The 12962-nt window shown below is 40.0% G+C and overlaps 1 protein-coding gene across 4 annotated transcripts in view; it reads left to right on the top strand.

The window, feature by feature from the left end:
* COL4A6 (collagen type IV alpha 6 chain) overlaps window positions 1-12962 on the top strand; it is a 222775-nt gene that overhangs the window by 158546 nt on the left and 51267 nt on the right. For 3 of the 4 annotated variants that reach the window (XM_075184345.1, XM_075184346.1, XM_075184347.1), the window contains exons 24-29: window positions 637-820; window positions 4216-4269; window positions 7833-7904; window positions 8075-8182; window positions 8271-8492; window positions 8678-8839. In XM_075184345.1, the coding sequence (XP_075040446.1) occupies window positions 637-820; window positions 4216-4269; window positions 7833-7904; window positions 8075-8182; window positions 8271-8492; window positions 8678-8839 (802 nt within the window). The remainder of the gene's footprint in view (window positions 1-636; window positions 821-4215; window positions 4270-7832; window positions 7905-8074; window positions 8183-8270; window positions 8493-8677; window positions 8840-12962) is intronic. The other variant, XM_075184348.1, reaches the window with a different exon arrangement.

Consider the following 12962-nt stretch of genomic DNA (forward strand, 5'->3'; position numbering starts at 1 on the left):
GAAACTGGAGTATCCGGAGGAAACCCATACATACAAACTATACACAGATAGAGAGCCATGGTGGGACCCAGGACTCCAGCTCTCAGAGACAGCAATGCTAACCAGTGTGCTGCCCATAGATCATTTGTGCCATCCCGATATTATGATAATTCTCTGGTTCTTAGTTACCCTGTGTTGTGCACTACTAACTGAAAGTATGTCAAGCTACACATATACATGGGTGTCTGTTCATACTTTAGTTTCCAATGAAATTTCGTTCACTGCTTCAGGGAGTCGATTTTTTTGGTAATACAGTGGAACAGTGACTAATAAAAGTAATAATTGTATAAGCAGAAGTCAGAAGTAAAGTTTTTTTAAATAACTTTAGTTTCAAATGTGTAGTAGTTTATACAAGCTGTGTGAAAGTCTATAGGAGGAAGCTGGATGGAGCATGGGAACCTCTCTTGGCTGAATAGATGTATTGTACATGACATTGCCTAGGATCATTGCTTTCATTCTACTAGCTAAGTCAATTAAACTCAATTTCACTTATCTTCGGTTTCATCAAGGTAAATGGAGCTCCTGAAGATGTTTGTGAATGTCCTATCTGTGTGCTTGTATAATGTATATATATATATTTTCTATTTCCAATTTCAGGGTGACGGTGGAGTTGGTACTATTGGTGAGAAAGGTTACCCAGGGCAGTATGGCCAAAAGGGAAGTCGTGGAGACTCTGGGCTTCCAGGTATTGGCTATCCAGGTTTACCTGGCTCTCGCGGGCTCCCTGGTGACCCTGGACTAGCAGGACAAGATGGACGACCTGGCGAACCTGGAGCTCCTGGTATGTATTGTAGAAATATGAAATATCACTATGAAATTTAACTATATTTCATAGTTAAATATATCCATATAATATATATATCCATAAAATATAGCAGTTTTTTTTATTTATCTAAACAGTGAATATTTTGATGTCTGTATTTTATATAACATAAATATTTATCACTGCAGTACACAGAGTAAATAAGGGTTTTTTCCTGCCTGCAATCTGTATATTTTTTGGTATGCACGGAAAATGCAAGGAATAAATGCTCACACTCTGCATTACTATATATGTATACAGTTTTTCTTATGTGTTGGTGAAATACAGTAAACAGTATTTGTACATAGGTGCCAAGCAACTCTATACATGGATGCCAGTGTAATTTTGGTCTGTATTTTGCTATTCAGCCTGTTACCTGATAGACAATAGTCCAGGTGGTATATTTACTAAACTGCAGGTTTGAAAAAGTGGAGATGTTGCCTATAGCAACCAATCAGCTTCTAGCTGTCATTTTGTAAAATGTACTATATAAATGATAACTAGGGCCCTGATTCATTAAGGATCTTAAAATGAGAAGTATCTTAATAAAGTCTCCTGGACAAAACCATGTTACAATGCAAGTGCAGCAAAATAGTGTTCGGTTTGGCACACAAGTTAAATACTGACTGTTTTTTCTTGTAACACACAAATATCAACTTTAAATTTCAGTGTACAAATAAGCTAGCAAGTATTTGTGTGCTACATGAAAACACAGACAGTATTTGACTTATGTGCAAAACAGAAATCTAATTTGCACCCCTTGCATTGTAACATGGTTTTGTCCAGGAGACTGAAATAAGAAGTTTCTCAAGTTAAGATCCTTAATGAATCAGGCCCTAGAATCTGATTGGTTTCTAAAGGCAACATCTCCACTTTTTCAAACCCGCAGTTTAGTAAATATACCCCCAGAACTGCACAGAGCTGCATCCATCCTTAGTGTGGAAAAGTGCAGCGGGACAGTGACTATAACTGAGCATAATTATGCTTGTAACGGGCCCATAATACGCTAATGGGACTATAGTGTTTTTGAAAGTTTTGTTGGTGAAAGAAGTATTATTATCAGTTGTCTTATTATGCTTTTCTTTCTTCCATGTTGTTTTTATCTGAAAATTGTTTTACAGCTGTTTCACCAATTAACTAGTAACTTGTATTCGTAATTGGGCATCTTAAAAGCAGGTGTTGTTTTCTATTTGCTTTCTAAAAATTGATTATCTTGTAAATTTAACGGTTATGTTATAACCCCTCCCCCCCTTTCACATCTCTGTCTCATAGTAAAATTTTTGCCCCCACATGTAAAAAGAAATATAGATTCCACAGTTAAATGATATAAAGCAGTGATTCATAATAAGTCCCGTTTATATTGAATTGTTTAGGCATTTCCCTGCTTGTACATTAGTAAAATAGGATTAAGCAACTTTAAATCTTAAATGAGAAATATTAGTAATAAAAGTGTACCTATTAAATTCTCAGAGTTATATCCATTAAAAACACTAGTGATGTGATGTGCACAAAGCAGTATTGCTAAAAAAAAAAAAATGCTTATTCATCAATGTGAAAGCCTATAAGGTGAATGAGTGAATAAAATAAACAATCTTGTGTCTTTTATTAAAGATTGCCTTTTATGGGAAAGGTATATTATTATTTCATTATTACATTAGTCATATATTGCAAAATGACTTTTTTTTTAAATTTTAAAAGTAAATATGTGATATTCTAAACAAATGTTTGCATATTATGTTATTTTACATATGTAATATTTTATTTTATTTCAGTGTGTTAACAATGTACTAGCAGATTTACTTCATAGTAGATTAAAAAAGTAAAAAAACCAGAACAATAGAAAAGAAGAGGACAGTTATGAAACAGACTTGTGTTATTCCATGCTTAAATATGTATTACAAAATAATGAAATGACAGCATTTTATGTGCTTCCTATTGGTTTGAAGTAAATTTGTGCTTTGCTTATGTCTTTTAAATAATATGTATTATACCTTTATGTCCTGATTGTCAGTGGTGAAACAGCCTCGCTGATCTGGGGAACCATTCCAACATACCGTTGCCGTTGGAAGGCCTGCTGTGGTTTCTGCTTTTCAAACTCGCAATTCTTGTTTTTTTGTTTTTTTTATAATAATAAGAAATTTTATTATTGCATATTCTTTCTATCTTTGCTTGTTTAATATATTATTTTCAATTTTCTGCTTTTTGCTTATTTAACATATAAAAACAGCCAAATATATTCACTAAGATGATGATGTAATAATAATACTTAATTTACTGCAAAGTTTTAAATAGATGAAGCAAAGTATAATAAATAGAAAAGTAAAAACAGTATATATGTGAGAGGATAGATAGGTACCTGCTTTAGGGGCTAATGTAGAGTTGAACTCAAACTGCATATTCAGTGTATAATAGGCTTTTTTACTTCCTTGCATACCCACAAAGCTCTAGTTACGTTTTAGGACATATGTATATATATATATATATATATACAGGCGCGGGCTGGCAGATATCAGCCCGGGGGAGCACAGGCGGCCGCATCACGTGTCACGCGATGTGACCGCCTGTGTGCTGACGCGGCCGCATCCCGTGTCATGGGATGCGGCCGCCGGTAAAAACAGGAGATAATTTATCCAGGTGGCGGCCTACCGCCTAGCCCTATCAGCGGTAAGACTGCCACCCGTGGCCCCCCTGGCACCCGGACCAGCCCGCCCCTATATATATATATATATATATATGTATATATATATATGATAATGATGATGATGATATGTGATGACTGTGTTGCATCCTGCACTTACGTTCCCTTACGATGGAAGAGGCAGAACGGAGGAAGGAGAGGGGGTGTATAGGAGTGTTGGAGCAAATGCGACTTCTGTAGACTGAGATTCAGACGTATGTGCCTGACTGAGAGACAGTAAAGTTGCGGGGGCTCGATCACTGTATGTAAGTTACCATGACCATCAGCTTAGATGCCCCTAGTTCACCATACCCGTGTAGGATGTGTCTTATTTTGGGATGATGAAATTGAGTCCAACTCTACATGAGACGAATAGTGAGTAATTTGCACAGGCTGATAAATGACATTTATTGTTTTACCGCATCATGGAGACTTTTACAGAGGACAGTGCTAGCTGTGCTACCATATTATTTGTGAGATGCTTGTTATAGTAAACCTTCAGCCAGCCTACCCAAGCAGATAATGATGTTACAAGGAGACAGTTGTCTTTAACAAATGTTAGAAGTAGAAGTTAGAAGTAGAGGTTTTAACATCATCAAAGTGAAAGTGTGAATATATTTGAGCTGCCAAAAGCTTTCTTTCTTGTGGGTTTCTCTGACCTGTGTCTAACCTGTCCTCCTTTGCTTAACTGGTATAGGTGACTGCTGCTGCGGGGACAATGTTGGTAATGGAGACTTAGTCACAGAGGGAGGTGAGAGGATAGATCCTAGAGGTCAAAGACAGAGGCGACTGCGAGATCCATGTGATCTCCTTTTGCTGGATAGAAACTCTGAATTTGCATGCATGTCATATTTGGTCATTCACACCATAGCATGTTAGCCATTGTTGGAATTTGTCTATTCAGTGTTGAGCAGTTTTGAGCAATCTTTTACCCCGAGCCAGATTCTATTACGGCAGTTTAATTCAAAATTATTTGAAGAATGTCAGAGTATGACAATTGTTTTATCCTGATAATACTATTTAATAAAGAGATGCTTGTGGCGTTAAATTCACGTGGTTGCTCACTACTGTTACAAGTGATCAAGTTTAAAACCATGAAGATGACAGCTTCTCTCAGCCTGCTTGCTAACTCGTGCACAAGTCGTTTATTATGGCTGCTATGGACAAGTCATCTGTTGTGTGTAAATGTGCCCAGTCATTGACTAACATAGCCAATAAAGCACATGTATGTTCACAAGGTAACTGTGTAAAATTGTCTGTAGCCAATAGCAACTAGTCATTTTTCTAGTACAGTTTAAAAGTAAAACAAACATCTTTGTTTTGCACAGTTACCTGTGTAACTTTTTTTGTAAGTGCCACGCGGTGTGTCATAAAGTCTTCTTAATAAATTATAGCACATTGTACATTATGCTAAGAGATGACAAGACAATTTATCCTGGTATATATTTTAATGGACAGTATATTGCATTTTTACAACTGCAAGGCGTACTTACGCTTGGTCGTTAAAGCCAAAGCACTCAAAATGTATACAATTAAATCCTCACACTTGCTGTTTTGTTCATTTTCACAAGGGTACAACTATTTAGTTATACCGCATAAAAGGCTGCACAAAAAACTTGAGGTTATTAAAAAAGATTTTTAAATTTGATTAATATATAGTGTAACTTGAATTTTAACCAAAGTCTGCGGTGCCCCTAAGCTTCCACAAGATGGCAGTACAATCCTTACACAAAGTATAACTTACATGTAGGGCCTGAGTTACTAAGGCTTGTTTTGTTAAATAAAGGCTTAGTACAGCCTACGTTTTAGGGGAGTGAACAGAATAGGGAATGGGAGGATGAACGTAGGCAATGTACAGTAAGGACGTTCCCTGCACTGGAACGTCCAAGTCAGCTTCGGTGCGCTGAATTCACCCGTGTCTCCTGCACCAGCACGGGGTCTAGACTCAGAGCGGTAACTTAGAATTCTGACCCCTGGGGCGAGAAAGACAAATGCCGCCCCCCTAACCCTCAATTTTAACCAAATGAACCTCAAATACTCCTAAACTGCGCCCCCCTTGAGCCTTGCGCCCTGGGCGGTCACCCCTATCGCACAGTCCTAGTTACGGCCCTGTCTAGACTACAGCCGCTGGACCTAGCAGCACTAGACAGCTGTAAAAGATAGATTTTAAAAAGTGTGGTGTCCCCCCTCCAAACAATATTAACCCTTGTGCTCCCAGCCTAGTGCTGATCAGAGCAAAATGGGGGAAAGGGGATGTTTTACTCCAACCAGCACTGGGCAAGCCAGCTGGGACAGTTGGCACTATAGCAGGGGTAACCCAGCTCTGTGTTGAAAGCTTTAGGGCTGTTCCCACACCCCTGAGCTGTGGGTGTGGGGTAATAAATGGTTACAGGTCAGAGGAAAATCAGGAGGACAAACAGCGTGGGGTCCCCCCTGATTCTCCTCCAACCAGGGCTGGTGGCACTATAGCAGGTGAACCCGCAGCAGGGGATCCCCCTGCCATGATGCCAACCAGTCCCAGCCTGGTCAGCACTGGTCTAGATGCCCTAGGAAGTTGGGGTTTGCAAAAAAAAAATGTGCGCCCCTTCCCCAGTGATACCCAGCCCCCTGCTGAAAACACTAGGGCTCTTCTAACACCAATGTGCGTTGGGCATGGGGTAATAAAGTGAATAATGTAAGTGTAAACACTGTTTTAGTTTGTAGAACTATAGGTTCCAACAAGCCCAGGCTGCCATTAACAGTGTGGGTATGATGGTGCTTGTAGAGCTACACGCACCAGCATACCGATGGCAGCCAGGGCATGCTGGCACTTGGAGAACCACAAGTGCCAACATGTCCTGACACTCAGGACCCGCTGAGCCATGAAGTGCCACAAAGTAAAATTTAAATAAACCACACTCCTCGTGCATACCATATATACCCTCATATTAAAAATAATAAAACCAGATATACTAACCAAAGTCTGTGTTATTCATCTGTAAGGGATCAAATCTTGTAAGCTTTTGATCCAATAGGCTTGTGTCCCCACACTGTCCTCTGACCATTAACCAATTATTATCCTGCACCCATTTCACAGGGGTGTGGGAAGAGCCCTAGTGCTTGCAGCACAGGACTGGGTATCTCAAGAGGGGAGCCCAACTCCCTAGGGAATCCAACCCTTTGTCATTATGGCAGTGGGACCGTACGCTGCGGGTTCCCCTGCTAAAGTAGCAACAGCCCCGGCTTTTTACTAGTGCTGGTTGGAGTAAAATCAGGGAAACTCAACTCTTTTTTCCTCCTTGGTTTTGCTCTGACCAGCACAAGGCTGGCAACACAAGAGCTAAGGTCATTGGGAGGAGGAGGTAGCACGACAAGTATGATCCAGGAGCTGCCGAGAGAAGGTGGGTGTGCAGGGGGCGGGGCTCCGAAAATCACGTCATTTTATAGCGGGGGCCAAATGCCGCCATTCTCGGTGAATCGCGGCATTTTGGACCTAATTCTGCCCACTTCACTTGAAAGTGGGCAGATGCGGCAGATTGCCATACTCTCCCAGTAGTCCGTGAGACTCCCCCGAATTGCTGGAGTCTCCTGGACATTCCAGGAGAGTTGGCAAGTATGGTATTGAACCAGCGGTATTGGCTGCTACAGGAGCTGACAGGTACGTACGTTTCCTGCAGTGTCCTGTGCAGTAGAGCAGAGAAAGGTGTGAAAACACACCTGTAGTCAACAAGGAACATATATTGAGATCCGTTCATTGTTGACTACGGGTGTAAGCAGAGCCTATTTGTGTGCAGTTTTGCTACTCCCTGCAGATACGTGCTTTAATGACTCAGGCCTGTACAGTCTAGGTATGGGCACATAGCAGAATAATTAGCTGAAGGTTATTGCATTTTGGAAAAAATTCTTGACTGCAGTTCAAAAGTACAATTGAAAGTCCTTCAGCAGAAAAGTATATTTTTATTGTTCTTTGTTTACTTGTTAATGTAATTAACTTTTACCTTAGTTTATTCATCTAAACAAGTAATATATTTAATCTTATTTTAGCTTGTGCACTTATACCACCATTTTTATAATCCGGAATGTATGTACAGTTGGCAGCGCTTCTGCATTCATCAGTGGTTTAATCACAGGACTGGTCAGTGTAATGTAAATTCACCATATTTGTCCATATACACCAGTGTTCCTTTGAATCACAATTTTAACCAACATTTCAGTAGCTTTTGCATCACCCATCCAATGCATGTTATGTTGTTTCAATTGCTGCATCCAAAATTTACCTGAGTTACTGTAACATATTGTCATTCTCCAGAAATTAACTGATGTGTGTCTTACCAGGCCTGACCTTGCCGTGTATAATTGCTGGGGAACCAGGTGATCCCGGAATTCCTGGCGACTCTGGAAATCCAGGTATGTAAAGACATTGCATTCATTCTTCACGGCCATGAGAACGAGAAAACACAGTTTATCAGCATCTCTCAAAACATTACAAATCTAAAACGTGCAATGGTTTATTATAATTATTATACTGTAGCCAGCATATTAAACTGAATGTATTAATGACCCTATCTGCCACTTAGGTCCCAGAGGTGATAAAGGGTACTCAGGCATTCCAGGGCAGAAAGGATTTGATGGTGCCACAGGACAACCAGGCAGTCCAGGATTTGGTGGATATCCAGGACCACCAGGTATGAACCATCTATGTTTTCAGGTTTCACACAAGTGACAATGGATGCATTTCATTTCCTCACAGATCTGAGGGTCATATTGTTGCAGGATTTACAGGACCACGTGGAGAAGAAGGTCCTTCTGGATATCCTGGTTTGGATGGCATTGCTGGACCTCCAGGAAAGATGGGAATCCCTGGCTTGCCTGGTGTGAAAGGAGCACGTGGTGAGGTATTGGGTGCTGAGCCTGGTGCTCCAGGTGAACCTGGAAGACCTGGAGCGATAGGAGACAAGGGAGTTCGAGGAGACCCTGGATTTGATGGGCAGAGAGGTAATAGAAAACTTTGTGATTGAATTTCATTGGAGGGGTTTGCATGGTTGTAAAAGTTCAACGAAATTTGCAATCATGTGTATTATTCAATATGACAGCTAGAGTAGAGTTCATTACCCAATTGATAATGATCATCCCTTTCTATTTTGGTTCTGTGATGGTAAATTCTCTTCCTTGTTGTACAGGTTTAGACGGACGACCAGGGCTGATGGGTTCTAAAGGTGAAAGGGGAAATTCAGGTTTCCCTGGTAGTCCAGGTACCAGAGGACTACCTGGATTCGGAGGCGCATTTGGCACGAAAGGGAAACAAGGACCTATGGGAGACCTAGGACTCCCAGGGTCACCAGGTATGGTAAACAATGTTTATAAAGTAGACACTTATTTATAACAATAAACCCTGTTCTTCATTTGGTAATGTTTTTTAAACTCTACTGAGAAAACAATGTATAACAAGATATATATATGATGCTGCAAGCGGAACTGTGGAATGTATTACAATAGAATGTATATCTGTATCTCAGGTACGATAACATAACTGTTTGGTAAGTACATCTATCAATCACATGGCCTGCTTCAATGTCATGTATTATATAATCTACAGGGAATAAATATAAGGTTTATTTTCACACGCACTGACTTCAACCTTTCACTAATCCAAAAACCAGTCTACAACTAGCGATTTTCTAGAAAGCAGTATAAAATGGGTACATTTTTCTTTAAAATATAAATATGACCGATATATATATATATATATATATATATATATATATACATACATGTGTGTGTGTGTATATATATATATATATATATATATATATATAAATATATACATGTGTATATATATATATATATATATATATATATATATATATACACATACATACATGTGTGTGTGTGTATATATATATATATATATATATATATATATATATATATATATATATATATATATATATATATGTTAGTTAATGTTTCATGTCTAGTTACTTTTGGTCCAGTGAATCTAGGAAATATCATCTACAGAGATGTGTTTTCACTTAAATCTATGTTCCTGTATAGAACAACTGACTGTGATATAATTGTGCTAGCACAAATGTGACATAAAACAGGCTCTTGTACATAGGGTAAGGAACCTTGGTGCTAATAGATTTAAATGTAATATCACGTTGGGACAATTTCTGACTTTGTTGAGCCATACATAGATGCAGAGGATCATCAAAGAGGAAATGTTTTGAAGATGAAGGATAAGTTTTTATTTAAAAATCTTCACATTGATCGGAACTGTTTACCTCTCTGAACATCGTAGGAGCTTCAGATAGTCTGGTTTAGGGGGGTCGTGTTTAAGCTCAGTGAAGATCGAAGCTGCATGTTAATGAGGATACTATCCCACATCTCTACCCCTGCACATCTAAATTTCTACTTCTGATTTGTAATGATTTTCTAACACTGATCACTAACCAAAACTCAATCAGGTGGCTGAATACAACCTCCAATGAAGCTCACATACAACACCCATCTTCTGTTTTTACCATCTCCTTACTTGCGCGGGGTGTTCTCGTAGTGAAATGATTTAATGTATCTCTCGGTCAGCATTTTCCATTTCACCGTCTGCTATCTTTCATACATTTTGTCTGTTTTTCCTTCATCATGTCTTTTTTCCAAATACCACCAATCCTCCATATTTTGATGTCATACTCTATGGTTTCGACTTCTTCACATAGGCTGCCAAGGTGAGAAAGTGCTCTGTAGCATAAAAGCAGATGGACTAACAGCCCAGCTTTTGATGCTGCGGGCATTGAATTGACCATAGGTGACACCCCTTATTTTTTTTTTACACTGCTTCATAAGAACCATTGTGTGAAGTGTGCTCATGTGTTATGGAAAAGAACAATATCTACACTGAGGTTTAAAAGGCTATTTGACATGTAAGAACATTGGCTGCTACAAATTGTTATTCTTGATGCAAAGCAGTATTTCACACTTTGGGACCATGATCATTAAGCAACCTTTTCCACCATAGATTGGCATGTAGGTTGCCATACTGACAGCAGCTGTGATAAGTGATGGGTGAGAGAAGATTTTCTGTTAAAGGTTGTTTTCATGAATGTATCTCCGTTACAAATTACAGGTGCTCAATTAGTAAACGATTAACATAAATCAATTTTTGAAGGTACATTTTAAGTAACAGGTGGTTTGTAAAATAAATGCAGATGGACCTGTAAGTGACTGCAGGGTAATGCTTTGCAGATTTCTTCAGATGTTTATAAACTTATTATTTGCAAATCAGTAAAAAGTAATGAAAAGGAAAATGATAAGGTTCTAAAGGAACTACGAGGGTCTGTATGGTTCCACTTGTTTCCTGTTTAACAGGACATTTATTGCATGGCTACATGCTGCACTATATATTGTCTGCATTATTCTAGCATTTATGGCCTCATTAATGTAATTAGGTCCATGTGTATTTACGTTATATTACGTTACATTATTATAGATAGTGTTCTGAGCTTTATGGCTAGCTTTACTAAGCTGCGGGTTTGAAAAAGTGGGGATGTTGCCTATAGCAACCAATCAGATTCTAGCTTTCATTTATTTTGTACTTTCTATAAAATGATAGCTAGAATCTGATTGGTTGCTATAGGCAACATCCCCACTCTTTCAAACCTGCAGCTTAGTAAATCTTGCCCTTAGTGTTTTATCTTCACTGCACAGAAGGTCAGTACACAAATGTGGATGTGTGTTAATGAGTGATATCACCAGATAGCAGGTGGTGTTCTACAACAGTAGAACAGATGGCAACACTTGTAGCTAATAGTGAACATTGATTCAAAAAAGCAACATTAATTCAGCCTCTTAGGGGCATATTCAATTGTTAGCATTACAGCCTAAAGTAAAGTGCCCCGCGCACTATTACCGTCTTCACGGTAATAGTACGTCTAAATACCGTTATTACGGTACTTTTCACGCTGGATTTCAGCTCGCGGCTCAGGGAGCTGCGAGCTGAAATCCGGCTTATATTACCGTAATAACGGTAATACTTTTTCCGTAGCGGAAAAAGTAAACAATTGAATATGCCCCTTAGATGTAGATTTATTAAAGCGTCTAAACAGGAAACGTAGTGGTGTGGCCTATAGCAACCAATCAGATTCTAGCTGTTATTACTGGAGAGTGAAAACTATCAGCCAAGTTCAGCGGTGCAGGCAGAATACATAGTGAGCGTTGATCACAGCAAATACCACAAAGCAGTGGAACATCTATGCAGCGTTCAATGGAGCATGAAGCATACAGCAGACGATGAGCCACAACTATTACCACATGGCTGTGGAAAGAAATAGCGGACGTCAGCAATGCAGGCAGAGTAGATAGTGGGAGATTATCACAGCAGTTACTAGTAACGAGTGGACCTGGTGAACAGAAATCAGTGGTATCCAGGTATGCAGTAGACGATGAGCCACAGCTATTACCACGGAGAAGTGGAAACGATCAGCGGTGCGTGCAGAGTAAGTAGCGGGTGTTGGTCACAACGATTACCACTAACGAGTGGACAAGGTGAGCAGAGATCAGCATTATCCAAGTATGCAGCAGACTGTGAGCCACAGCTTTCCACAGGGATGTGGAACGAATCAGCAGTGATCAGCGGTGCGTGCAAAGTAAGTAGCGGGCGTTTATCATAGCGATTACCACTAACGAGTGGACAAGGTGACCAGAGATCAGCATTATCCAAGTATGCAGCAGACTGTGAGCCACAGCTTGCCACAGGGATGTGGAACGAATCAGCAGTAGTCAGCGGTGCGTGCAAAGTAAGTAGCGGGCGTTTATCATAGCGATTACCACTAACGAGTGGAACAGGTGAGCAGAGATCAGCGATATCCAGGTATGCAGCAGACGGTGAACCACGGCTTACCACTGGGATGTGGAACAGATCAGCAGTAGTCAGTGGTGCATGCAGAGTAGGTAGCGGGTGTTGATCACAGCGATTACCACTAATGAGTGGACAAGGTGAACAGAGATCAGTGATATCCAGGTATGCAGCAAACGATGAGCCACAGTTTACCACAGGGATGTGGAACAGATTAGCAGTAGTCTGCGGTGCATGCAGAGTAGGTAGCGGCATTGATCATAACAGAGAGGAAGCTGAAACAGGCCAGGTGTAGACTCGAAGAACCAGCAATAAAAAGGTGAAAGAAGGAGCTTTATAAAGGAGGAATTACCAATTGCTGAACAGGCCAAACACAGGTGAAGCAAGCATAGGTGCAAACCGTTGCTGACAGCCTGCACAATGAAGAGAATTAAAGTGAGAGTCAGTGTATTGAGGCTCGGTTGGAGGTACCCGGAGAGCGGTGTATGACAATACAACAGGTCTTGATCGTGGAACAGGTAACACAGAATACCAACTGAGGTGTAGTGAACTACAGAGAACTGATGCACGAAGATCCCTGAAAGCGAATAGCTTGAGGATGGTACCGATGATGA

Source organism: Mixophyes fleayi, chromosome 9 (assembly GCF_038048845.1).
Source record: "Mixophyes fleayi isolate aMixFle1 chromosome 9, aMixFle1.hap1, whole genome shotgun sequence".
Classification (NCBI taxonomy): Eukaryota; Metazoa; Chordata; class Amphibia; order Anura; family Limnodynastidae; genus Mixophyes; species Mixophyes fleayi.